The sequence below is a fragment of the Meles meles genome, chromosome 10 (assembly GCF_922984935.1).
Source record: "Meles meles chromosome 10, mMelMel3.1 paternal haplotype, whole genome shotgun sequence".
In the NCBI taxonomy this organism is placed as follows: domain Eukaryota; kingdom Metazoa; phylum Chordata; class Mammalia; order Carnivora; family Mustelidae; genus Meles; species Meles meles.
In genome coordinates, this window is record NC_060075.1 from 30,003,012 (window position 1) to 30,030,966 (window position 27,955).

Here is a 27,955-nt window from a genome sequence, read left to right on the forward strand (position 1 = left end):
ACTTCTTTCATGTCTCTTAGACTGAAGGAAAAGCCAGAGAGATGTTCTAGAAAAATACATTTGCATTTCAAATTTATATTAAAAATGTCTTTCCCTTATTTTCACGTCATGAATTCCAAGCACTGTTAAAGAAATCAAAGATTACACAGCATTCTGTGTCCTGGGCCTCTGTCCTTTTTAGATTATGAAAACTGGAAGTTAATTGGAATTAAGAAATTTTCCTTATTAAGTATGTAAAGTATAAATACAAGTAATTTTTTAAAAACTTTATTTTAACACCTAATACAATTCCAATTTTAAGGATTACTTGCACAAAAAAATAAACACATTTGGTATAAAAATGTATCACTTTAACACCCTTTCCCGTTCGGCCCCTCCCCCTCCCCCTATGAACTGCACTCTATCCAGATGCAGAAACATATAAAGACTAATGGCACAGATTCATTTTTACCTACAGGAGTTTCTGTTTATGTACCCAGGTACTCTAGAGGACACCAGCCCACTTTATCACATGAACCATTTCCTTCAGCCTGCTGAATTTAGTTTCACAAAGAAACAAAGCTTATTATAAAGGCATTTGAAAAACCATTATCTTAAATTCTTTTTAGAAGCACTGACTTTTTTTTTTTTTTTTTGCAACCATTTATATACAGTGTTACATAACAGCTCTGGAGTACAGTACATGCAGCAGAACATACCTGTTGAATATAAAATACTTTTCTTAAAATCTTCATCGTTGGAATTCTCTGAAGTCTAAATTATAGAATGCCCATTACTTTGAGAAAATGGTTGAGGAGTACAAATGTCTGCATATGTTGGCCACTGAAATAATCCAAGGCTAACTGGAATAATATTCGTAGCACACCAGGAGTGCATAAATAATTTACTTACATTATTAAAATACAACCCATAAAATTCAAGTTCAAGATCTTACAGGATTGTCTATGTAAATCCTTGAAGTGGTTGCCTGGAAATGCATCGTGTCGTCTTTCTCTTTTCTTCTTTCTTCAAGTCTATATAAAATGTTTAGTTGAAGTTTTTTCTTCCTCAAATGAAACGACCACCTTTATTTGTGCCGACTGCCTCTTCTCTTCATTGCAGCAGTGCACTGTGGACAGTACCATTTTCCTTTCGGTGCTTCTGTCAACCCAACACATCCATAATGGAACCATTCTATTGGGCACTGGAAAGCAAAATGGCAGAGAAATAGTTTTTAATACCTCCAAAGATTACAGAGTATAATATGCCCACTAGACTGAATATTAATAATAAGATTCATGGGAACAACTTTTAGATCTAGGAGCTGATTTATAGGTCACTGAATCCCACTGATAGGTTTAAGAGATAAGGAAATGGAGGTACAGAAAAAGTATGCATCTCTGTTAACTCAGAGGTTAATGTCATCTATATCCATGATCCCAAGTAATGAACAAAATTCACTAATTCTCATTAAGCCAGAGAGTAAGTTGATACTAACTTTCAAGGACAAGAAGTGAGAGGGATCTCTCACAAAGAAGGCAAATACATTTTACAGATTTTATTTACTATTCAGCTTTATTCACTCCCTCGTAAAGTAGTATAAGCTAGTTACAATGAAAATCATAAAGGGATGCCTTGGAATTCCTCTCTGGGTAGATCTATTCCTACATATGCAGAGAAAAGGGATCCTACTTTGTAATGTACTAAGCAGTTCTACACTTGCACAGAAAATCTTAGCACTCAGAAAAGCACGAGTAGGAATGAGAAGAATCAGAGAATATGATGGGGTATTCACAGAAATGCATCATTTTCACTAACTTCCTCAGGAGGTTACAATGGTGTTCTTGGAATGACTGGGCAATATTGCTATACAATAATCACAAACAGCCCACAAGTAATTCTAAAGGGGAAAGTGAAAGGACAGTCTTTCTCTAACTATGTGAACATGTTGTTGGGACCCTGTCAGGTCAGGAGAGCACTGACTTTAATGCACCAAGCCAAACCTGCTCAATCTTCAGGTTATTTTTAGAAATTTTAAACTGCTACTATTAACCTTAGGATTCTGACATTGTGGATTCTTACTTTTTTAGAATTCAGGGTTGCTAGTCCTCTGCAGGAAAAGATGGAACAAAAGGGGCTGGAAGTTTGAGAAAGTGAGGAGGGAGTGAAATTACGAGAAAAAATATTCTCAGCATCCAAAAAAAATACATCTTTAACCAAAATTAAGCTTCGTAAAAAAACAAAAAAAAGGAATTCTTTTCTTTCAAACCTCCTTTACTTTTTATATCACAAGTGGCTCTTACCAGCAGACAGCTGTTGAATACAATAGGATACACTACACTGATAGGAGGAAAATAAGCTCACATTATACGACCCCCCCACTCCCGCTAGCCGTAGGCTTCCTGACACAATGTACTGTTTTAAAGCTCCAGTTCTTCACTGTGATAAGTGAACTGGATTCTAGTCAACACAGTATTATTTAGCAAAGGAGGTGGAGGATGTTTTTAATTTTCATACAATGTATCACCTTTTGAGATTTATTTTCTGCAGATGAAACCAGAAAACTAGCTTTAGGAGGCGCCTGGGTGGCTCAGTGGGTTAAGCCTCTGCCTTCGGCTCAGGTCATGAGCTCAGGGTCCTGGATAGAGCCCCACAGAGGGTTCTCTGCTCAGCAGGGAGCCTACTTCCCCCTCTCTCTCTGCCTGCTGCTCTGCTTACTTGTAATTTCTCTCCCTGTCAAGTAAATAAAGGAAATCTTTAAAAAAAAAAACAAAAACCCAAAACTAGCTTTAAAAGAGTTTTAAATTGGGAGCACATGAAGGGACACTACCGTGTTTTGGAGAGAAATATTCCAGCATTAATATAATGTAATTAATATAATTGCAGACTTGTTTTCACAGACTGAGTGATACTATAAGAAAAATGTTTAAGTAATAATATTTCGTGATTTTTTTTCCATTCCTAAATAGAAAAATTTAATACTTACATCTTGGTTATCACAGCCCACCATCTCGCCATAGGACACCTAGTTAAAATAAAAGTAAATATTTTTTATTATGACTATGTGACAAGCATCTAAATCCAAATTGTTGATGATACTGTTAGAAAACAGAGAGGAATATACAATTGCATTAAGAAATAGGGTATATAGTTTTTTAGTAAAGAGTTTATAAAGATTTCTAGCACAGAGGGGAAATACACAGAAATTATGTGCTCTTTGAAAATCTGAAAGAACCCTGACAAATTACCTTTGTGGGTGGTTTCTTTTGTAAGACTTTAAGTTTCTTTTTGGGTTACTTACTTAAGGTTTCTATTTTTTCTTGGGTCATATTGGGTCATTTATATTTTTGCAGTCAATAGTTGAAACTTCTAAACTTATTACCAATTTACTATCTGCCCTTTCACATTTTTCTTTCTTCTGTTCATCACCAGCACTTTATAATACAACTCACTAATTATTGAATTAATTTAAGTTCTCAATGGACAGAGAAATGTTTCAGACAGGGTTATGACTAGATGAATCTATGACTAGAGAATCAAACACTATTTGATTCTCTGCATGACTGAGCATATCTGTATATGGTTCTACACACATGAACGACTCTGGTTAACAATTTGTGGGGGGCACTCAGATTTTTCCCTCAAAGCTCTACAGATCTATTCCATCAACTAGTTTTTAGTGTTATAGATGAGAAATCCAGGGTGAATTTGATTTTGTTCTTTTTTAGGTGATCTATTTTTACTACCAGGATCTGTACAGAATTTTCTTAATAACTGATTTTTAAAAAATGTTTGTCAGGTGACAGGGGAAAACCTAACAGTCTCTTAAATGGCAAATTCTCAAAAATTATATTGCCAACTTGCACCATAAATACAATAAATTGCAGATGGATTAAAGTGGGGTTTTTTTGCAGATGGATTAAAGATTTAAGCGTGTAGAAACTGAAGTATATCAAGAGCTAGACAAAGCCATTTGCAAATGAGAAAAAAAATGCAAGACACAGCTATATGGGGAAAAGGCAAGGAGGTCTTAATAAGCATATAACCCACAGCTGACTTCATAAAGAAAAAGACTGACAGCCATAAAACTGGAATTTCAGAATTAAAAACAAAATAAAAAACTAAACCAAGCAAAGTATTTATAATGTACATGACAAAAATGAGAGAAATATCGGCCAACCCCAATGAGTCAATTCATAAAAGAAATAAAAGTAGCCAAAAGAGTCCAATTGTACTACTAAGGTAAATTGAAATCACTGTATGATATACAACTATCAAACTGGTATAGGGTTTCTGAGACAAAATAGTATCCAGCACTGGACAGCGTTTAGGAAACAGGCATGCTCATCAGGTTTTGGTAATGAACTTCAGAAGGTAATTTGGTAGTCTGCAACAAATATTTTAACTTAGTTTTATTTCTAAAAGATTATCTTAGAAATTAGATGTGTAAAATGGGTTACATAAAAAAAATGCCTGCCATAATGTTATTTGCAATCTCAAAAAAATTAAAACCACTACAAAAACCTATAGCTAAATACTGGTTTAAAAAGTTACACACAGGGGCGCCTGGGTGGCTCAGTGTGTTAAAGCCTCTGTCTTCAGCTCAGGTCATGATCTCAGGGTCCTGGGGTCGAGCCCCGCATCAGGCTCTCTGCTCAGCGGGGAGCCTGCTTCCCCTTCTCTCTCTGCCTGCCTCTCTGCTTATTTGTGATCTCTGTCTATCAAATAAATAAATAAAATATTTTAAAAAAAAGTTACACATAGTATAACACATAACTGAAAAAATTTTAAAGGATTACTTCAAGAAAAATGATATTCAGTACACATGACTTTATGAAAAAGCATTACAAAAAGAATATACTGTGATCCAACTGGTCAAATTCACACACATACATACACACACAAACACACACATGCACATCTGTGTGTGTAAGAGACTGAATGTTTGCATCTCTTACCCAAACTCCTGTGTTGCAGCCCTATCCCCCACTAGGACTATGTTTGGAGATAGGGTCTGTGAGACGATAAAGGCTAAATGAGCTCAGACGGGTGGAGTCTTAATCCAATAGAGCTGGTGCCTTTATAAGAAGAGACACCAGAGCTCTCTTCACCATATGAGGATACAGCATGAAGGGGGCCCTCTGCCAGGGAGGAAGAAAGTCCTCACCAGGAATGGAATCAGTCAGCACTTTCATAGTGGACTACCTAGTCTCCAGAACTGTGAGAAAATAGAATTCTGCTGTTTAAATCACCCAGTCTGTGGTATTTTGTCATAGCAGCCTGAGCAGACTCAGACACCATGCATGTGGGGTATACAGTAGTAATAAACCAAAATGTCTAATTACAGGTTATATCCAAGGGCTGAGAGCATGGGTGACTTACACATTCCTTTACACTCTTTGTATTTACAGCAAACGTGATTTTTGCAAGGAACAGAAGAAAATTACAGAAGAAAGCAAAAGTATTTTAACTGGAGAAGAAAGAGCACTTTAAAAAATGAAATAGCTCTCTGTTTTCTATTTTATTCAGATTATGCTTGTATAGACATATCAGACTTTTACCTGATTGCAAATGCAATATCGTGGTTCATTTGGGTCATAAGTCCAATCAACCTGACTGTTTGAATCAGACTCTGGTACTACTGTTGTTTGTTGAGAGATTTCTTGTACGACGGTTGATGAAGAAGAACATGACGACAAGGAAGAGGAGGAGGAGGAAGATGAGGACTGCTGACTTGAAGATTTGTTGTTGTTTCTGACAAAAAACAAAACAAAACAAAAAAAAAAACCAAAAAAACAGTATCAGTTTCATTGGCTCAGCATCCAGAAGTTACGGGAGAATAATTCCTAAATGAGTGGTATGAAATGAAATGACACTAAACGTGTAAATTAACATTTAACATGAAGTTGAACTAACCTGATACACAGATTTAAAAGCACAATTGTTGACAGCAACAAAGAGCAAAATTTTTCATAACAGTTAATTTTTTTTTTTAAAGATTTTACTTATTTTTTTGACAGACAAAGATCACAAGTAGGCACAGAGGCAGGCAGAGAGAGAGGAGGAAGCAGGCTCCCTGCCAAGCAGAGAGCCCGATGTGGGACTCGATCCCAGGACCCTGGGATCATGACCCGAGCCAAAGGCAGAGGCTTATCCACTGAGCCACCCAGGCGCCCCCGTAACAGTTAATTTTTGTTTGACATTTTCTGTTTTATAGAGAATAAAGATATTCAAAAAAATTCTTTCAAGCTATGTTTTTACGATAATTTTTTAAATTTACTACTACTTAACATTCACTTAAATTACAGGTAATAGTTTTAAGATCTAGTATTAGTTATGGCTATCTTGCAGACATTCTTTGTATTTTTAAGCAAAATGAATACTCTTCATCAAAATCATCTCATCAACTGCCTTTGTGTATTTGTATTTTAGATTTTGCATTAGTTTATATTAAACACATAACAGAATAAGGGTATAAGAAAAAAAGTTCCATATAATGGCTTATCCTAATGAACAAAAGAACGTAAGCAGAAGTTATTTCTACCCAATTTAAGACTCTAGAAACAGTAAAGACTTTAAAACCTTTTAAAGACTTTACTCTTCCAGAGTACAGCAGTGTGAATGAAAATGTTATGTGAACACTTACCTGTGCAAGACAGGAAACTGTTAAAATTCACAAGTAATTTACCAAAATTTATATGCTAATTAAATTTTATGAATTTTATAAATTTTACATCATGTCTTCCTGCCTCCCCCAAGTTCATCCAGATCCATTATACCTACCTTTGTTTCACATACCCAAGCCCAGCTGGATGCCAAGCAGACTGCACACTTAGTAGAGCTACAGAGCATATTTTATAGTAAAGGTACAGGGCTACTGTAACAATGCAACTTACTTGCTCTTTCTCCCACTCCGTGAGTCGGCTGCCGATGAACTGGTGTTCTGTGTTAATGTAGTCATGAGTGCTGAAGATGATGAATAGCCAGCTGTTTCTCTGGGCATTGAAAATTCTTTCCCCAGCTGAAAGTCATTATTCTTAAACGCTTCATAACTGGCTTTTAGACTCGATGTTCTTCGTCCCTCTTTCATCTTAAACAGACATCCACTGATAATATTAATACGCATATATATGCAGATTTTCTTTTTCAGTTCTACTAGTTAGAGTATTTTGTTGGTTTATCCAATACTATTTTGTTTACACCATTATTTTCATCACTGTCATTTCAGCTATTTTATGTAAAGATTTAAAACCAGTTTTTACAGTTAGTAGGGAGTTACAGAACTGGTAACTTAATCTGGAATACAAACTGTAGAGCGGTGAACAAACATTAAGGCGGTGTGAGTTGTGAGGCTTTTGGAGGAATCCTGGCACTGGGAGGGAGGACCAAGTCCTGTCCTCGCAAGTGCCAGGGCTCACGGTCAACAACACACACGTCATGAGCCATCATTGGGTGAACGGATTGGCACGAGCTGGCACCAATCTATTTGTTACTTTTCATGATCAATCAGGTAAATTAATGCACATAAGTTTCATCAAATAAAATGTCAGGTATCATAAAACCATGATGTAAAAATGAAACTCTACAGTGTAAGAGAATGCCTTCTGTTCACATCTAGTTGTTTCTACTAGAGTTTGCCAATGAATCAGAGAAAATGCACCTGCTACTTCCAAACCTCCTCCTTTTTACCTGAGCTGTGGCTTGAACTGCTTGAGCTGCAGCCATGGTAATCGCCCCTGCACCGGTTCCTGAAGATAATGAGCCAATATTGTAGGATGCCAGAGGTTGGGAGGAATTCACATTGTAAGCATTGTTGGAAGAGGCTGTAGAATTATTATTTCGACACCCTATGTCAAATTAAAGAAGAAATAAAAATGGTTGGAGAGAACATGATTTTAGTGATCTTAAAATACATTATTTCCCAGTACAGATATAATCATTAAATTTAACATTTTTATGCCACTATCAAATTTTCATGTCCCATTTTTCCTTTTTCTCCTTTCCCCATCTGTAGACTATAACCAAGTAAAAATATCTGTATGATTCACTAATCCTGAACGCTTTCATTTCCCCGTATTTTAACACAAACAAAAAGCAAACATTCCTATTTGAAATACTGAACTTACCGAGTGTATTTTCCTTAGAGGCATCTGATGTAAGCGTAGATAGAAGAGCTTCAGATTTAAACTTCTTCTCAGGAATATGATCTGTTGTTGCATGGTGAGAAGTCGGATTATATTTCCTTTCTGATATAAATAAAGAATTTGTGTGTTTTTAAACTTTAGAGGACCATGGACAAGACATAATACTTTCATTCAGCTATAAACAAGTACGTTATGTTCTGAGTTCTTCATGGAATACAGAACAATATGTTTTCTTGGAGGATGGGACAAGCAGAACTGTCTGGGTCACCTATTTTGTTAAGAGTAGCCTTCCCGCACATTAAAAAAGAAAACTTCAGTAGCAAAGTACTGCAGATAACTTACGATGCACCGTGATTTTACATAGAACGTGACAGGAAGTTTGTTTTCAAAACATTATCCACAATTTTGAACAGTTTTCAACCAGCCCTTCTTTCATATCAAATTGATCTGTCACAAATTACACTGATACAGTCTTCTAACCGGCCAACATCCAATCAACCATTTACTCACTAAACCACCAATCATTTGAGGCCTCCTTAATATACCAAACAGTAGGCAAAGCATTAGAGAAGCAAGAAGGATAAAAAAACAAAGAGCCCACCACCATGTATTTTCTCATTTGTTTTGGGTTATAATACTCTCTAGAGAGAATCAGGTGTCTGTGTGTAGGAAGTATATGCTGCTACTAATACTATCCATTTGTCCTCAATGTATTCCAGAAAAAGCAAACACTCTACTCCCAAATCAAATATACTTTTCCCAAATGACGAAGGTAAGTCCACCAGGAACTGTAAGGAAAATGTAGATCTCACAAAATAAAAGGAAGGGAAGGATATATATATATATATTTTTTCTCAATTGCTTGTATGGAGCTAAATGAAAAGAATATACAGGCAATATAATGAGTTTTTAATTGTACTGAAAATTTTAGCTGCCCTAAACCAAACTTACTTTCCACTGGAGTATGTGAATGAGCATGATGATTGTTCACTGGCTGTGAAGGAGTATCTAATTCCAAAGATCCTAAAAAAGAAAGGCACAAAGATACATCTCTATTCAATGTCAAGCAGAACTTTACAGGCCAATCAAATACTGGCACTCTGTACCCTCACCTAGCAGAGGACTGGCAAGCCCTGATGCATATCCCTGTGTCATTTTAATCAAACATGATAGAGAATAACCATTGCCAATTTCACACTGAGCCAATTTCATCCTCTTTCTAAATAATATGTAATCTACTTCTTACTATTCACCTTGAGTATGAAACAGCTCAAGGCATGTTAATGTCTAATTGGGGAATTCAGGACAGCGGGTAGGTACCACATAAGTGGATGAATGGATATTATAACTCCATTACTGATAAGATCTGAAAAACTTAAACTAGTTATACTGGGTTTGAAGACCTTTCTATGCAAGATCCTAACGTGATTAGGTGATGGGACATTACTATATGAAAGAAAATTTCTTTGATTGTTAAAATAACAAACGATAGTAAAGACTTCCTAAAAGAAGTTAGTCACAGAATCTCTACCGCCAAGCATTAAATACTTATTAAGAAGCTTTCTGGGTTTATCTTGATCCCTTGAGATGAAATTATGGCAGGGCACAGGGTGGAGTAGATTTTATGACTCGATTTCATTCAGTTTTGTGTGTCTGTGTCCTTAAAGAGGATGCTTCATTAACCTTCCCGCAGTACTGAATAGGCAGGAATTACTGTTATTCACAGCTATTATTAGCATTAAAAAAAACTAGAATAGCTATAGAATATTTTATTTTGTCTCAAAATACTTATTATTCTCAGATAGGGTTTTCTGGGAATAAAAGTATCACAAATAAATCAGATGATCATCTGAAGTGATAGATCTACTTTTGAATACAAAAATGTCACTATGGATACCAAGATGGATTCATGATTAGGTTGTTCCCTTATTCTAGGGAGTGTGTACATATACAAATAATTTAACATCATTAAAGAAATTTTTTATCAGTGTGTACAAAAAGGTACATGTTCTTGCAAGAAATGCATCAAAAAAACCAAAAAGAATAAAGGTAAATTATAAGAGGAGATCAAGTAGAACCTTGCAAGGAAATATTAAACTGTTTCTTACTGATAAGAAGAAATTTACTTCTTTGAGAAAAAGAGGAAATAAATGTTTTGGAATCAACTAAATCTTTCTTACTAACACAGTTGAGGAAAGGCCTTAAGGCAGTTCTTTGGAAGAAAAAATAACAGCCTTCCTCAGAGTTTAAGTGTATCCACAGGCATGGCAAAGTCCACACGTTTAATGATAGATAGTTAACTTGTTTCTAGATGGTTCTATTTCTTTAAATCTTTATTCTCATCACTCATCTTACTAACATATCCATATTAAAAAATGGAATGACTTAATATGTGATTTTAATAAAAAGGGAGGGTAGGATATCCTGTATCATCTGTCTCCATACCCAACCCAAACAGTTCTGGCTGCTAGAGTCCAGTCCATGCTGTTCCACCCGGTTGCCACCATCCACAGAAGCACACCATCTGAGAAGTCTCCATGGGACAAGTGTCTCCTCAGCGATTTGCACATAGGCTGTCCAACATTGATGGAAAACTGTAAATTTTACTTACGCCTCTCTAATATTTCTGTAATTCCAGCATTATCAGCTTCCAGCTCCATTTTAAACTTAGCCAGTTCCTGATCCAGCTTTCTCAAGTGTCGATCTACCTGTTTCAAAGAAGATCAAAGATAACCACCAAAATTTGGGACACTATTAAAGTGTCAGTTTAATGAGGAAACTAAATCTTTATTTCTTTTAGTGCATCTGCTTAGTATCCTTGAGCAAGTCAATGAACCTACACCTCAATATTTTAGTCTATGAAATGAGGGCTAGGTGAAATAATATCTCAAGCCTCCCATAATAAATTTGCAGTTTTAAGAAACCAGAATCACAATTGGTTAGAAAACATTCAGAAGAAGTGAGATGTGAAACTACACAAAACTGATACTTGGGACTTGCGGTGGGAGGAAGTGCGGGAGGGTTGGTAACTTTTTATAGTATACCCTGGGATTACTTTTGACCTAATCTCCTCCTACTTATAGTAAGGCCATCCACCACTCTGCCATACTATAACTGTTACTTAGAATGAAAAATGAAAGATCCTTAGTCTATAAACAAAGAGGCTACTATATTCTACACATACGTTTCTCTAAGGCAGAAAAGTAAACCATTATACTTGTAAACATTTATGCAAAGGGTTGAAACAAAAGGGGTTTTTAGCCAGAAAACTCCATTCCCCAAAGAGCTTGGTTAAAATGGGTTTATTGCTAATACTACGGCCCTTGTGAAGGTGGCAAATTTTATTTTCTCATTCAACTACAGATCTCTTGACTGATTTCAGAAAATTATATGATACCTCAAACTAAGAACAACTAAGTCTTAATTTTTTCAGGTGAATATTAAATATTTTTCAATACTTTTTCAAATTTACCGCTATAAGTGAAAAAAGGAAACATAAATTTTCTGAAAAATATTGTTATATTATTGACAACATCTTCTATCAAACTCTTGATTGGCAACGGATCATTATTAAATAATTAAGAGTGACTTTCTTATAAATATCAAAGTGTCTACAATTCATCATGAAGGCAAAAAAATTAAGTAAGAATGAAATAATGTATACCTAAATTGAAGGAGATGGGTAGAAAAGTAGCAAAAGACAATTTTTGTGTGTTAGCTGCCATGAAATGTTCATGTTCTTCTATCTTTTCTACCCCTTGCGCTAATCTTCGGACATAGGTTATTACTGTCTCCATCTCATAAGTGAAGAAACTAAGGCTCAGAAGGGTTAAGTAACATGCTCAAAGGAATAGCTAATGCATTATGGAAAAGGGATTTAACTCTGATCTATTTGTAATAAATTGTTCTTCACCATTTATACCTAACATTGTCCTCTGAACTTCTGCATGTAGCAGCCAACTGTTTTTTTTAAACTCAGAATAATATAATTCAAATTGAAAAATAAAAATAATTTCTTGTTATTTACATTTCTTATATTAACAGCACCCAGGAGGGTATTGGTTAGTGACTTTTCAATAATTTAAAACCCACTTTTCTGTCCATCTTCACACTCAAGTTATTGTTCAGAGTTTGGCAAAATCTAAAATTACAATATTTAAAATCCTATAGAGGCATGTATTATGGACAAATGCTCCTATTCAAAGAACAAGCAGGTAATTGAGCATCCTTTCATGGAAACTCCCTTCCAATTAATTAAGTGCGAACACAGACCTCAGTTATTCAAGAATATCTCCTACATTGTCAAAATTTAATCTCAAGGGAAGTCAGAAAAAGTACTCATATTTAAATTCCAAGACCATTTAATGCAATGAAAATATTCCGCCACCTTTATTACCTACAATATTGAGATTTGTGCTTGGCATTGGGTTAAATGGAAAATACATGAAAAATGAGAGAGAATCCCTGCTTTCATAGGAATTACAATTTGGCTGACAAATCAAGATTTATGTGAGCTTTTTAACATAATAAATGTTTTAAATTATACATACCCTAGATGCAGCAAATAAGAAACAGCTAGAAAAGGATTAGAAGTAGTACATAAAAAATACATATATAACCTTGGGCTGTGGTAGACACAAAGGAGGTAAATGAGTTAGAGGGTGAAGAATGTACTGTTTTCAAATAGATGGAAAGAAAAATTAATAATTAAAGAATGAATAGAGACAGGAAGACAAACAAGATTCTCAGAGGTGGCAAAAAAAAAAAAGTAAAAGTATGATGTGGTCTACCGCAGTTATCTACAGTATAGACAGGCAGAATGTTAGACTCCTGGTCAGGAGGATGCAGTCAGAGATGAAGACATCACGTACCCTCTCCCACCTCCTTCCACCCCAGAGTTTAAGAACTGCTTCAGTGTGTTAAAGATAGTACTGATAGGGGTTATTACACATGAGAGCATGGAAAATAATGACGGAATTTCCAATACTAGCAGCTCCGAAAAAGGAATAGAAGTCAAAGACTTAATAATTCTAAAAACAAATACGTAATTAAATACAGAAAAGCCTAAACCACATTGTGGTAGACAGCTTTGTAAGATAGGTTCCAGTCATTCCTACCTCTTGGTAGGTAAAAAAAAGATTATGAACTGATGAATATTAGAAGCAATTATTAGGCAATGAGGATTATTTTTCTTAGAATCACGGCTACTGTACTAAATCAAATTAGAAGTTAGAAAGCTTACCACAAGGTTTAACTCAAACTATGAAGTAACAGAGTACTTCAACAGCATTAAACAGCCATAGCAAGAGCTCAACTGAACTTTCTTGAAACCTGTAGAGTACATCTCCTCTACCCCCATGATTCTGAAGGGGCAAAAGCACCTAATCTGGCAGATTACCATAATGGTCCCATAGATATCAGGCAAAGCAAGAACCTAAATTACCCCACTCTTCCACATACGCCTGACCTCATAAGATTGATTTATAGTAGTAAAGAGGGTACTACTCTAATCGAGAGAGATTTTCTATTAACCACAGACTCCTAACACAAGGCTGACCACAGAGTCTAATTATCGATTTGTTCCCCACTTAATGTCAATAAATACTAGCCACAAAAGCTTCCTTATTCTATGGACCCAAATCATATCTCACAACCCCAAATACAACTGCTTTAATTTTAAATCAATTCTCTTCTTTCTGACCTCTTCAGAGCCAAAGGAAATTCTGTCAACATTATTTGTTAACATCTTGATGATCACAAAGATAAGTCACATTTGGCTCCTCTGCATGAAACAAAAAAATCCTCATACTTTAACATTTTAGCATAGAGTTGTAATCCTTTATTCTTTCTCTTTTGACTCCCGGTCTCAATATTCATATTTTAAGATGTCACCGATGCACCCAAACTGAACTAAATACAGCTTTTCAAAAAGTTTCTACATGATTTATGGCTTCCAATACCATTAAATTCTAAAATTTAAATATTTAGCTTGCCCTTTCCGAGTGAACACAAGTTATTCTATAAAGTTCTAAGGTGAAATCCATGGCAATGACAGTTAAATTTCTAACTATGAGAAGATCTGGTAATAGTGAATAAAGAGGATAAATTGGAGAAGAAAAAGGAACCATGATGGCAAATTATTTCTCTGTTATGTCATGAAAATGATTTTTCATATCTCTGAATTATATTTAAAATAGGTGAAAATCTGATCCATGTTTAGGCTGAATCAAATATTTGAGGCCTTAGCATATAAACTACATCTAACCTTCCTAAAAGACAGTAAGGATCAGAGACAAGTCAAAAGGTCAAACTTATATATTTCTTTAATCAGAATATCAGATGAAGAATTCTCCAATTTATAGGTAAAATGTATACCTGAAATATAATCATCTCAGTAATAGGCCAAATATAAAAAAGAAGCAAGTTCAAAGGTACTGAGCAGTATGAGACCGCTAAAATCATTCAAGCATTAACTAAAAACTCAATTTTATCAGAGTATATATAAATCAACTTTATTATGTATTGTAATCTAATACAGCCTGATGACAGTGACATCTGGCTGAGAAACACAAATAAGTATTTAATGACTAAGAGTATCAGTATTTTAGAAGGAAATTATTTTGATAGGACAGCTTTTTTGTTGTTGCTCATTTCCACTAAAACAACCACTGAAATAACTAAATTTTTGGTTTGTTCTACTGAACCCCTAATTCCACCAATCTCTTCATTTGTGGATATTTATGCAGTCTGGTTTCTTTCCTTAATAAATGAAGTAATCAGTACAATACTAGTCATAGGTATATAAAAAGTGTACGAGTGACTTTAATAGTAAATAATACAATGAATACCATGTTATGTAAAACACTGAGGGGCAAAATCAAACAAACAATGTACCTAATTCCTGTGCATTAAAATCTGTAAAAATAATACATGCTTGCTTAAAATTACCACAACAATGCAATGTTTAAGCAAAGGCACTGAGACAATTTCCTCTAAGGTACACCTCGCTCCTCTGTTTAAGGTGGCCTCCTACTCTTCTCAGAGGAAAAAACACACTGCTGCCATTGGCTTAGAAGACCCTGCACATGGTGGCTCCTGCCTGACTCCTTCCTAGCACCACCTTTTCTTTCCTCACTATCCACCAACCACACTGGCCTGTCTCTGCTTCAACCCGCCAAGCACTCTCCCACCTCACACGTGGCCTTTGGTCCATCATCTTCCTGTAGTGTTCTTCCTGATGCTCTCTTCCCGCAGCTGGCTCTTCTCACTTTCCAAGAACCTCCTCAAATGTCACCTCCTGAGACGACGCCACTCCTGCTGACTACATTCTGAACAGCTTCCCTAGTAATTCCTTCTTTATCCCTCTCTCCACAATGTTTATTTCCTTCATAGCACTTATCAAAATCTAAATGAATCTTAACTTAATAGTTTGCCTATATTCATCGCTTCTCTGTGTCATTAATGCCCACTTAGCACCAGTGACGGCTCATTGCTGGTGCTCTAGAAGTATTTACCAAAAGAATGAAAGGTATACTCTCCCATTAAGTAGAAGTATATAAATAGAAGTACCACTGTCTATTGGATAAACGATCTATGATTAAAAATTACTGTAATTATACATTTATACTATGTCCCACCCACTCACTTTTGAAGCACTTAGCTTTCTAAGCTCTCAAATGTTAAATGTTGCAGGAATTTATTTTCTCTTTCCTATTTATAAAGACTTTCACTTGGATATTTACTGTTGATATTTTGGGGAATATAACTAACATGAGATGGTAAATCCATGTAGTAACCTCCCTATGAACAAGGCAGTAATTCCCTTATGTTCAACTGCAATTACTTGCAAAAGTAAATTTCTTAGTCTCCAGCATAAAATGTTCAAATACCACAAGCCACCCTGGCAATGTGGTGCATGCACAAAGCATAAGCATTCTACAGAGGCCATACATTGTTTTTTAACATTTTATAATTATTTATTTGTGTTAAGTGATGCTAGTTTTTCATTTAAGCTAATAGCATCAGATAAATACATTTTATTCCTTTTTTTTTTTTAAAGATTTTATTTATTTATTTATTTGTCAGAGAGAGAGAGAGAGGGAGAGAGAGTAAGAGGACAAGCAGGCAGAGGCAGAGAGAGAAGCAGACTCCCAGCCGAGCAAGGAGCCCAACGCGGGACTTGATCCCAGGACCTGAGCCGAAGGCAGAAGCTTAACCCACTGAGCCACCCAGGCGTCCCCATTTTATTCCTTTCTAAAAAATATTTTATTTATTTATTTATTTGACAGAGAGAGAGGTCACAAGTAGGCAGAGAGGCAGGCAGAGAGTGAGGGGGAAGCAGGCTCACCGCTGAGCAGAAAGCCCAATGCGGGGTTTGATCCTACGACCCTGGGATGATGACCTGAGCCCAAGGCAGAGGCCCTAACCCACTGAGTCACCCAGGCACCCAATACATTTTTTTTTTTTTAAAGATTTTATTTACTTATTTGAGAGACAGAGAGCACAAGCAGGCAGAGAGGCAGGCAGAGAGAGAGGAGGAAGCAGGCTCCCTGAGGTGCAGAGAGCCCGATGTGGGACTCGATCCCAGGACTCCGGAATCATGACCTGGGCCGAAGGCAGAGGCTTTAACCCACTGAGCCACCGAGGTGCCCCCCAATACATTTTATTCTTAAATAAATTTCATTTAAAATTTTACTTAGTACATATGATATGGATAAACTAAAAACCTTGAAGGTGGGATGCAAATATTAATGTCTGGGAAACACTCGATCGGATTACCTCAAAAGTCTTCTTTGTCCTCCCGTTCATTGCTCAACTATAATCTACTGAGCCAGGCTCTGAGGATACAGAAGGATTATGAACCTTACATACCCTTAAGGGCTCCGGTTAGAAGATCTAATATTTTTTTTACACAAATTCTTTATTATTTTATGAAACACAATTTTTTTATTATTTTATGAAAATAATACTGTCATTACTTTGTACAGTAAGGTCTAATAGTGTTTACTAAATATTTTTGTAATTTAAAAGGAATCTCTCTAAAAGCAAAGGAACTGAGAATAGCCAAAAAATATTGTGTAATTATAAAGTGAAAAGTATTTCAATAAAAAAAGCGTATTTAAATAAAATGTGCAACTCACAATAAGTCTAAATATTTTTTAAAATGCCCCTTTTGCTGAAGGCACATTTATAAAGCCTGTTTTAGAACTTCCAAAATGAGCTTATGTATGAAAGAAATTTATCTAAACTGAAGAAACTAAAAAAAAAAAAAAAAAAAAAAAAAAAAGAAGAACAATTTAAAGAGAGGGATACCGAAAAGACCTGAGCAAAGACATAGATTATAAGACTGCTTGGTCTCCGAAAGTGATTCTATAAAGAAGACTAACCTAATTTGAATTACATTACTTATACTTCTCTTGGTTTAACGTCATACATTGAAAAGATGGGGTTATTTGTACTGCAGCCTACCCTTGTCTGTCCATCAAAACCAAGTCAGTCTTAGCATACTAAATGTGACTGTATTATCTTCTGAGAAAATGTCACTCGACTATAATATCTCACACAAAGAATGACACCATTACTTCTATCCCTAAGACTCATAACTTGGGAGTCATATTCGTACCTTTTCATTTCTACAAATCTATTTAGGCGATTTTGTTGAACAAATATTTACAGAGAAATAACTACCGTAGAGTCTGAAGACACTCATTTTTTTTTTTTAAGCAGAGTTCTTGACATTTATAGTAGGTGATAATACAAACATTCAAGGAGAAGGTAAATAAATAATTAACATTTAATTCAAACAATCATGGGAATGACAATGATTAGGAAGGTGGTATGATTCTATTGAGGGGTAGGGTAAGGTACAAAGTGCTAAGTACCTTCTCAATAGCCTCCTTCCTTACTGACAGAACCCCATATACCTGGTGTGGCAATGTGCCCTGGTAAGCAATATTTCAAGATGCAGCTACAGGGAGCCAAGAAGATATAAGCAAAAGTCAGTAGGTAAGATTTCCGGAAAGGCTCTTTTATTTATTTATTTTTATTTTTATTTTAAGATTTTATTTATTTATTTGACAGACAGAGATCACAAGTAGGCAGAGAGGCAGGCAGAGAGAGAGAGGAGGAGGAAGCAGGCTCCCCGCGGAGCAGAGAGCTCGACGTGGGGCTCGATCCCAGAACCCTGGGATCATGACCTGAGCCGAAGGCAGAGGCTTTAACCCACTGAGCCACCCAGGCGCCCCTGGAAGAACTTTTTTAAAGTTCTTGAACTGTGGCAGGCTGCAGAAGTGAAGAGAAAGGGGTAATGAAAAATATTTAGACGATAAAATGAGCAAGACATGTTGAGTAACTAAATGTGGGGAGGCGAGGGACAAGGAGGAGACTAGGACGACTTCCAGTATTCTAATGCGAATGACTGGAAGATCAGCGGTTCTTCTGAGAGAAGGAAAAGAGGAGACTGAGTTAAGTCTTAATATTAATACACTGAGTTCCAGGGCCTGGGAATTCTCAGTTAAGATGAATAGGCTCAGAAGAGAAGCCTGAGCTTGAGGAATCATTAATGTCTAATAGCTAAAACTAAGAGAACACCCGGAAAATTAATGGAGGAACATTTCTCAGCTTGGGTTGCGTGTGGGGCTGAGAGGAAAACTGGCATTTGACAGAACAGTTCTTCACCATGTGGCATTTGGTCTTCCTGGCCTCTGGAGTTGGGTAAAAGATGGGAGGAGACTGTGTGAGAATCACCTAAATATGGTAAGAAACAATGCAGGTCAAAGACAGAGCTCTGAGAGACAGCAACCATTATGAGTGATAGCCACAGGGACCGCAGAAGGTCACGAAGATGGGAGGACGATATAGATGATTAAGTCTCAAAAAAGAATGGATTTTTATATTAAGGATGTCATGATCGCCTGAAATAGCCATTTAATATGGAGTGCTAAAATAGGAAGGATGGGAAGGAGGGAGAGGCAAAGAAAAGCCACAAAAAGAAAAGGGAGAGGGAGGACAGAGGAAGGAAGGGGAGAGGAAGGAAGGAGGAAGTGTAAAGGAAAGACAAAACGGTGTCCTGGAAATAACTGGGGGAAGGGGGAAGAAACTTGGAAGAGCTGAAAGGGAAGCAGCGTGGCGCTCTCACAAGCTTAAGATCATTTTATAGACGTGTAAAATCCTCCTGTAAGGCACAAATCAATATTGCTATTTTACAGATAAGGAAACTAAGATTTTGGGATTAAGTAACTTATCCAAAGTCCCGCTATCAGCGAAGTGGATGAACTCATGTTTGTGTGGATCCATTATGGGCACTTGCTTTTTATTACATTTCGTTCAATTCATTACATCACCTTCTACTACCTAACAGCCTAGCCTAAAAGATCTATCCCATTCAAAGAATTTATTAAGCTTTATTTTCATTCTATGTTTATCATATCTCTGAGTGAACTGCTTTCCCCTCAATACAACACCCAATCCAGGTCCCAGAGCTTCTGAATAAATTCTGTTCAAAACTCATCTCATATCCTCTAAGAAATTAACAATACTCTACATGAGTTAGCTCAGTCTTTTACCAGATACTTCATATTTAACTGCAATAATCTTTATTCCATGTTTCTATACAGGCTCCTCACTTCATTTGTGTGCATGTCTTCGTAACTAGTTACCAACACCTTGAGAACAGAAGCCGTTCGTAGTACGTACACCTTGTTCCTCTGTTATGTGCAGATAAAAGCCCATTATACAAAGCACAAGAGTGAATAAACAGTGTGGTTCATAAATAATGGATAGATACACACCAAAAATCCACACATATTTAAAGAGAACATATTTATATTATACATATTTTTCTAAATGTTTGAAATACACTGAATTTTTTTAAATTATAAAAAGTACCAAAGCAGCAACATATAAATAAAAAACACAGCCAAAGAGCTATAAGATTTAAAATGCAGGCAGTCTCTAAATAAAGACTGACACATATAATCATTAAACATGAGGCGCAATGTTACTAAAGAAATTTCTCTTGGATTCAAATATAAATGTCTTTCTCTGTGTTTATAGACATAATTCAAGACCAAAACAATTAAGAACTTCTTTTTTTTCAATTCCATAGTAAATCAAGCTATAGTGTACTCTGTCCTTCTTAAGTCATTTTATCTTTTATGAAATTGTTTTCAAAATAACTGCATGAACAAAAAAGCCTAGGTTATTACAGCCATTAAAAATTTCTGCGGTATGAGAACAAGGAAACATTTCCTATGGCTTCACATGGCAAATGTTTTCTAGTTTTCTATATCATCTACAATGTATACCATATGTGGTATGTACCTTCTTTTATCTTGTGTCTTACCAGTAACATTTATATTTATATACACTTGTTCAGTAATAAGACTATATCCAGATAAGATTACAAAAATAGATATGAAATCTATATGCTGAAGTTAGCCATAAGTGTCCATTTGTTTTTAGCTTTAACTTGCTGTGAAGCAGAACCAGAAATGAAATACTGTGTATAGAAAAATATATAAAATATAATATATATAATATATTTATTTATATTAATATATAAATACTGTATATATAAATAAGTATATATTTTAGAAGATGCTTTACATAAAAGAGAGCTTCATAATTATACCAGTTTGAGAAATACTGCCTCTATCTTATAGTGATTTTAATCCTTTGCAAGTATTGCTACTGCAAAAAAAGAACTTTTTTTAATCAAGTGTTTCCCATTTTTGCCACCTGAGCCAGCTGGAGAGTGCTACCTATTTGACATCACTTAACAGATAGTTGAGTACCATCTCTTAACACGGACTCAAATGATTCTCTTCTTCATTTAATCAGACAACTAAGAAGTCTTGTCAACACAGTAGTCTTACATGTATTTTATCACCACAGAAACAATCTCAAGATGATTTATCAGGTAAGTAAATATACTACCTTAAGATAAGTACAAGTAAAATAAATTTAAACACCAATTCTTCTTTAAAAAAAAAGTCTAACATCAGCTAAAATCTTATAATAACGTAAATTTGTCTAGAACGTAAGGTTCTTGACCTATTACTAAAACTAAGGACTCTGACAGTTTTAGTTTCTTCTCCACAAAGAAACCAAAAAATAGACACTGAAAGCTCAAATGAAGAAAATGAAATGACGAAAGCAGTACCTCAAAATTTAGTCTGTTCTTCCTATTCATATTTAAGCCAACAAAACTTAAGACATAACCCATAATTTAAGTACTTATGGCATAGCATGCACATTAATTTTACTTACCAAGTCATATATCTGGTTTGCCAATTGTACCTTCTCATCTGCATCTTCCAAAGCTTTATAGTAATCCTGAATAAAAACAGTTTCAAGAACAAATTAATAATTTAAAAATATGTATATTCAGCACATATAACTGCATTTTCATTATCAAAACTTGCATTTAATGTCGGTCACCCTACATTAGCAATAAAAACCCAGTTAAGGATAGGATGGGGATGGGGTAGGATTAGAAATTATGTACAATGACCAAGAATTAAAGGAAGATGTTCAGCATTCCTAAAAAAGATGTAAGTAAAATTAAATACCAGTCCAAGTCTAGCCTCTAAGCTAGTAAATGTTACGTGAACTAATGAATATTCTTTCTTTCACAGAAAATGTTACAATTTGTTTAATTTATAAAGAATATTTGCTCTCCCCATTTTTTTTTAATTTTATTTTTTTATTTGACAAAGAGAGAGAGATAGATCACAAGTAGGCAGACAGGCAGGTGGAGGGGGGGAGCAGGCTCCCCGCTGAGTGGAGAATCCAGCGCGGGGCTTGATCCCAGGACCCTGAGATCATGACCTGAGCTGAAGGCAGAGACTTAACCCACTGAGTCACCCAGGCACCCTAGCTCTCCCCATTTTTAAAACTTTTTAATCAAAGTATAACTACTGAAAAGATTCTGACCTGCATGTCCCTCTTTTCCAATTATTCCAGAACTCTCATGTTTTTTTTTTTAAGATTTTATTTATTTATTTGACAGACAGAGATCACAAGTAGGCAGAGAGGGAAGCAGAGAGGGGGTAGGGGGAAGCAGGCTCCCCCCTGAGCAGAGAGCCCGATGTGGGGCTGATCCCAGGACCCTGAGATCATGACCTGAGTCAAAGGCAGAGAGGCTTTAACCCACTGAGCCACCCAGTCACCCCTGGACCTCACATTTTTTTTTTTTTGAACTCTCATTTTAAGTTAGGTATTAATTCATACAATTAAACCTATATTTAGAATTCTCCTCAGTATAAGCAAATCATTTAAAAACAAAAACATGATTCTATCAATTCTCATGGAGAACCAGGCGTTTAAGTGTATAGCCAAATTGCACTACACCAAAAACTTAATAGGTTACAGGGATGATGACTGATTTGCGATGCAGAGGTGACCTTTGAACATGGTGTCCCCCATGCAGTTGAAAATCCACATATAAGCTTCTGACTAAAAGCTTAACAGCTAATCGCCAACTGTCAACCAAAATCCTTTACTAACAACATAAACAGCAAATTAATTCATATTTTGTGTATTATATTCTGTATTCTTACGATAAAGTAAGCGAGAGAATAAAGTTATTAAGAAAATACATTTGCAGTACTACACTGTATTTATGAAAAACAAAATCCACATGTAAGTGGAACCATACAGTACAAACCCAGGCTGTTCAAGGGTCACCTGTATAGATGTGAGATAACATTTATACTCATATACATGGGGTCTCCAGGTATCTTTCAAGCCAGAACCAATTCTGGGCTTCCCCCCATGTGGCAAAATAAATTACACAATACTCTAAATCCGTAGTTTTCAAATTTCTTTCTTGGTTGATTTTTGAACAATTCTAAGAAGGTTGGGCATGAGGGAGCCATTACCACTCAGAGATATTAAAGAACCTATCCAATGTCACACAGCTAAATGGCAGTCACAACCAAACCCAGGCCTTTTATGTAGTTCTTCCAATGTACCCCAATTATACGGGATCACACATTTACAGAAAATCTTGGGAAGAGATCTGATACTCATTCTAATCTGGAAGAGACATGTAAGTACTACAAACTAATCAAAACACAAGAAATTCTGTATTTCTAGTCTCCATTCATGTACAAATTTAGAGTTTTAAACTAAAAGACTTTTTAAGGATCCTTTCAACTCTTAAGATTCTGTTCTTTTGTGATTCTACCAACTTAGGTACCTAGCAATATATAAAATATGCTTCAAGGTCACTAATTTTCACCCCAGTTTGTGGCCCAAACTGGAAGGCAATGTAATGTCTGTGAAGACAAGGCAATCTTAATTAGCTGTAATTAAAATAAAATAAATTAAAAGACAAATATGAACTTTTTATGATTCTATAATTCTCTAAAAGTTGTTAATTATTGAAACAGATTTTAAATTACCAAAATGATTAAAAATTCCTACACCTGAAGCTCTAAAACACAAATTATATAAATTCTAAAGAGCCATTGATAACTTTCCCTCATTTTGATATCCAGAAAACAATCTCATTTTAAAGTATCTTTCTCAGAGGACGCCGGTATTTACTGATAGATCATCCAGAATGTTGAACATACTTTTTTGATGGATGCCATTTGTTCTTCTCTCCACTCCGGTTTATTTTTCTTTGCATTCATAAAGAATTCACTGACTCTTTGTTCTAGTTGATCCATTGCATCTATGACATAATAAAAACATTTCATATTTAGATGACCAAATTCATACACTAAATATACATGCTTTGATTTGGGGAAAGAAAAAAATATCTGACAACATACACTCTTTCACTTGGCCAATAACTTATTTAAATATGTCACGCTTTGATTATGTAAATGGTTTAATTACTCCCATAAAAAAAAAAAGTTACAATTTTCTCCGACAATTTGTATTTGTTATTTCAAAATTTTCCCAGTAGTCAAAGTAGTCAACAATGTAGATAGGTTCTACACCAGATTATTTCAATAGTACAGCCTTCAGGTCAAAAGCTAATGGTATTAAATCAGCTGAATGTGCTAAAGCACAATTTCTTATTAAAAGTACCAATAGATAATCCTCACCTTTCTTTTAATAAGAAAAAGTAATAAAAAGATTTTTACCTCCCACTATACAGCTTTAAGCACTCCATCATTTCATATCATGACTGAAAGTAGAAGTTACAATAATTTGTTCAGTTGATACACTGTATTATTTATTCTAGATAAGTTTTTCCCTAAGTGTGTGCCAAGAATACTCATCTCATTCCATGTCTGGTAAAAAAAGAAAAGTTTAAAAAAAAAAAAAGTGATTCTGTTATGTAAGTGAAGGAAAACCTTTTGGAGATTTTCAGGGCAAAATTGGTTTTTAAAGATTCTAAGAAGTCTTACGGTGATTTTTAAATTTTTCTTTGTTTAAATAAGCAATTTCTAACTAATTTTATAAATAAGTCTCTTTTATTAATCCATAGCACCTATTCACTTAAGAAAATTCTAATTATTATAAAATGCAAGTTTATAAAACCTCTCATTTACATAATCTAAGTACAAATCACAAGAGAATGTAAAATTTGTAGTAACAATGAAGAAGTATAAAATAAGCTACCCTTTATTGAATTCCTACTTTGTATCAGATACTGTAAGTTCTAATTTAACTGTGTTATTTTAAATCCTCAGATAATTTTCATTTTATAGGCAATGAAAACCATGGTCAAGGTAAAAAAAAAAAATAAGTCAGGAAAACTCTAATACGAACTCAGATCTATCTGACATCAAAACCTGCAGATATTACTAGTTTAGCATTTCAACTACATTGAAGCTAAAATCAATTTTGTGAGCAAGCTAAAGAAACACACAGTTCAGACTTCTACACTACAATCCACTGAATAAAAGGCTCCCATATCATATCACCTTGTATTAAGCATGGCCACATGAAACTGACAAGAGGCTGAGACAAGTATTCATGAACAATGGATATGGAAGTACGCTGTGGGGGGGAGGCAGAGAAGCAAGGGGGAGAAAGGACAGGTCCTTAGCTACCTCAAGAAATGCTGGTTCTCTGATCTCTTTCCATGATACCCCTTTCCTCCCAATTATACCCCCAAACCCAGATCTTCTTCCACCTCTACTTTTCTAAGAAAAAAACCTGAAAGCATGAGAAACATTTTATGTACATAGCCTAAACATAGCTGGAATAAATGGGATCAAGAAACAGATTTTCTGAGGACAGACCCCATGAAGGCCAGTCATTAATGTCATTTATACAATTTAATTAAGGAGTACCTACATCTAAACAAAGAGAGTAACATCCAGCCATAAGAGTACACCTGATTGTACATGTTAATTATGTAATGTATAATTCATTTCACACTCTTAATTTTTAATACAGTAGTTCTACAAGATAAGTGGAACAGCTATTTACATTCACTTCATAAAAGGGGAAGGTTTGTAAGGTTCTTTTAGAGCATGGTGGACATAAGTTTGTACTCATTTTAAATGTAATTTTAAGTGTAATTTCGCTCTAAGTATTTACCTTCTTAGCTCCATAAACACTGATTCTTTACATCTTTGAACCATAAACCCTTTTTTAGAAACGTCACAGGAAAAATGATCAGATAAACCAAATACTGCTCTATGAAAGAACAACGTTAATTTTGGGATAAAGTAACCAGACTACCAAACTATCGCTGATAGAAAAAAAGTCAAAATTTTTATTACAACAGATAGAAACCTTTACAGTAGACTCTATTTCCCTCACTCATTTTGACTGAAAAAATACCATCCTGTTGACAAGTGAGAATGTATCCTATAAGGTGTAACTTTTCAAAATCTGACATTCCAAGTTCACCAGGTCACTAAACAACCGCATATAACCTATGCTTCTGTGTTTTCCGTTCTTGAAAGTGTTCGAGTAGAACGAACTTTAACAAAAGTATAGATGCTGAAATCTATGTTCCATACGTAAGGGCTCAAGTCAAAATCTTCTCAAAGTTTACATCGATGTGCATTAAGACATGTATCTACGTTCTCACTGAAGGTACACAAACTTTTGTTGCAGAGTCTTGAATTCGAGAAAGGAACACATACACGTGCCCTAATACCTCCTCCTCTTGTAAAAAGCAAGGAGAAGTAGCGTAGAAAGCAAGAGGCAAGATTCGGCACTGCCTTTTCTTTTTTACAACTCTTTACGCACTAGCCAGTGAGCCGGAGGACAGTCAAACAGCAGAGGCGATGAAGTCGACGGCAAGTAAGTCTGGCATTGAACGCGCGCGGCCAAGACCCGCAAACGCGCCGACTTACTCTGCACCTGCAGGTCCATCTCGCGCATCTCGGTGAAGCGGTCCCGCAGGTCCATTGGAAGCTGTTCAATCACTGTCAAAGGGAGAGTCCGTCAGAGGGGCGGGGCCAACGGCGAAAGTACGCGCTTACGTCGCTGCGTGCGTGCGTGCGTCGGGGGGGTCGAAGGAGTCGGCAGCCCACAGCGAGGCTGCCAGTTACCGTGAGAAAGAAACATCCCCCGCCTCCCCCTCCCTCCCGCCATCCCGCCTGCCCGTCCACTCGCGCTCTTGCCCGCCCGCAGGTCCCACAGATGGCCCCCGCCAGCGCCGCCCACTCACTTTCCAGATAGTCCTCTAGGTACAACATCGCGGCCCTTAGAGCTGGGGGAACGAGGGGGTCCAGGGGTTTATTTGTGTCACTCGCTGTCGCCGGAGTTTTGTCCCTTCCAATATGGCGCCTCCGCTAGCAGCACCCGCTCAGCTTCGGCGGAAAAAAAAAAAAAAAAAAAAGAAAAAAAAAACCACTTTGGCGCCTGACGGCGCTTGCCTCACTGCCGCCCGGAGCTGTCATTGGTTGGCTCAAGCAATGACGTAAGCCGATCGGAGGCCGCCCCCGCGCCTTTATGGGGAGTGTAGTTTGATTCCCTTCCAGCAAGGGTTAATGTGCTTGGCAGTTACCCGCGTAGAAACTACAAAAACCAGTCGTCCTTGCGAACGGTGCGCTAGAGAACCTGAAATGCGGTGCCTCTGTTTATTTGTTGATTTCTGCACAGGGAAAGACGGGAGTTGTATGCGCCTGCAGAACACAACTAGGAACAACTTTTCACCTGTTCTTTACTGCTACAATTCCATGCCCTGGCGTTTGTGAGTCATAGATTTCAAATAGTGCTAAGCAAATAGAAAATGTTCTGACGCTAGAATAATCAGCAAAGTTCGGACGATTTGGATTGTTTAAACAGAACTCTTTGTTGGAATTTATCCTTGGTACCCACTGCTAAAAATATAAATGGGACGTCTGGTGGGCTTCCTTGTAACTAAAACAGTGTCACTAAGTATATGGGGTGAATATGAATTTCCCATATTAAAAGATACAGATAGCCCTCGACAGCCTCTTGCATATTTTATTTTGCACTCTCTCGTCGTCATCGTAATGTAATTAAGCTATACGTAGAACCTGCACCCCCTCCCCCGCCAAAGAGAAGAAGAAATAGTGAGCAAGCAGAAATAACGGATGAAGACTTAATACCTATTGAACTATCCTAAGAATAACTTAGACTATGTTAAGTAAATAGCCTGTATTGGCTGTCTATAGTCCTGGGCTGTGTCTTTTTCTACCTTTTGGCTTCTCTCCGAAATTGCTCACCCGTTGATATATTTAGATCTTCACTGGTCAGTTTCCTTTTTCTTAAAAACGTTTGCACTCAGTAAAGATTGGGGATTTTTTTTTCCCCCACCTGTCTTACCTGTTTTCGTTTTTTGGGAAAATTTGTCTTTGGATCATAATTTAATGTTCTGTTTTTATATTTTTCAGATTGGCGTTGAAACATGTTATGCATTTGAGTTTCCACCTTTACCCCTC

The 27,955-nt window shown here is 36.1% G+C and overlaps 1 protein-coding gene across 1 annotated transcript; it reads right to left on the reverse strand.

Moving 5' to 3' along the window:
- Positions 1-251: 251 nt before the first annotated feature.
- Positions 252-26,844, reverse strand: ING3 (inhibitor of growth family member 3). The gene is made up of 12 exons (XM_046021360.1): positions 26,716-26,844; positions 26,399-26,470; positions 23,705-23,805; positions 21,393-21,458; positions 10,735-10,831; positions 9,075-9,146; positions 8,106-8,225; positions 7,669-7,826; positions 6,876-7,069; positions 5,541-5,733; positions 2,966-3,004; positions 252-1,183 (listed from the first exon to the last, which is right to left on the reverse strand). Exons 1-12 carry the CDS (start codon positions 26,741-26,743, stop codon positions 1,067-1,069), a joined length of 1,257 nt encoding a protein of 418 aa, XP_045877316.1. The 5' UTR covers positions 26,744-26,844; the 3' UTR covers positions 252-1,066.
- Positions 26,845-27,955: the final 1,111 nt, after the last annotated feature.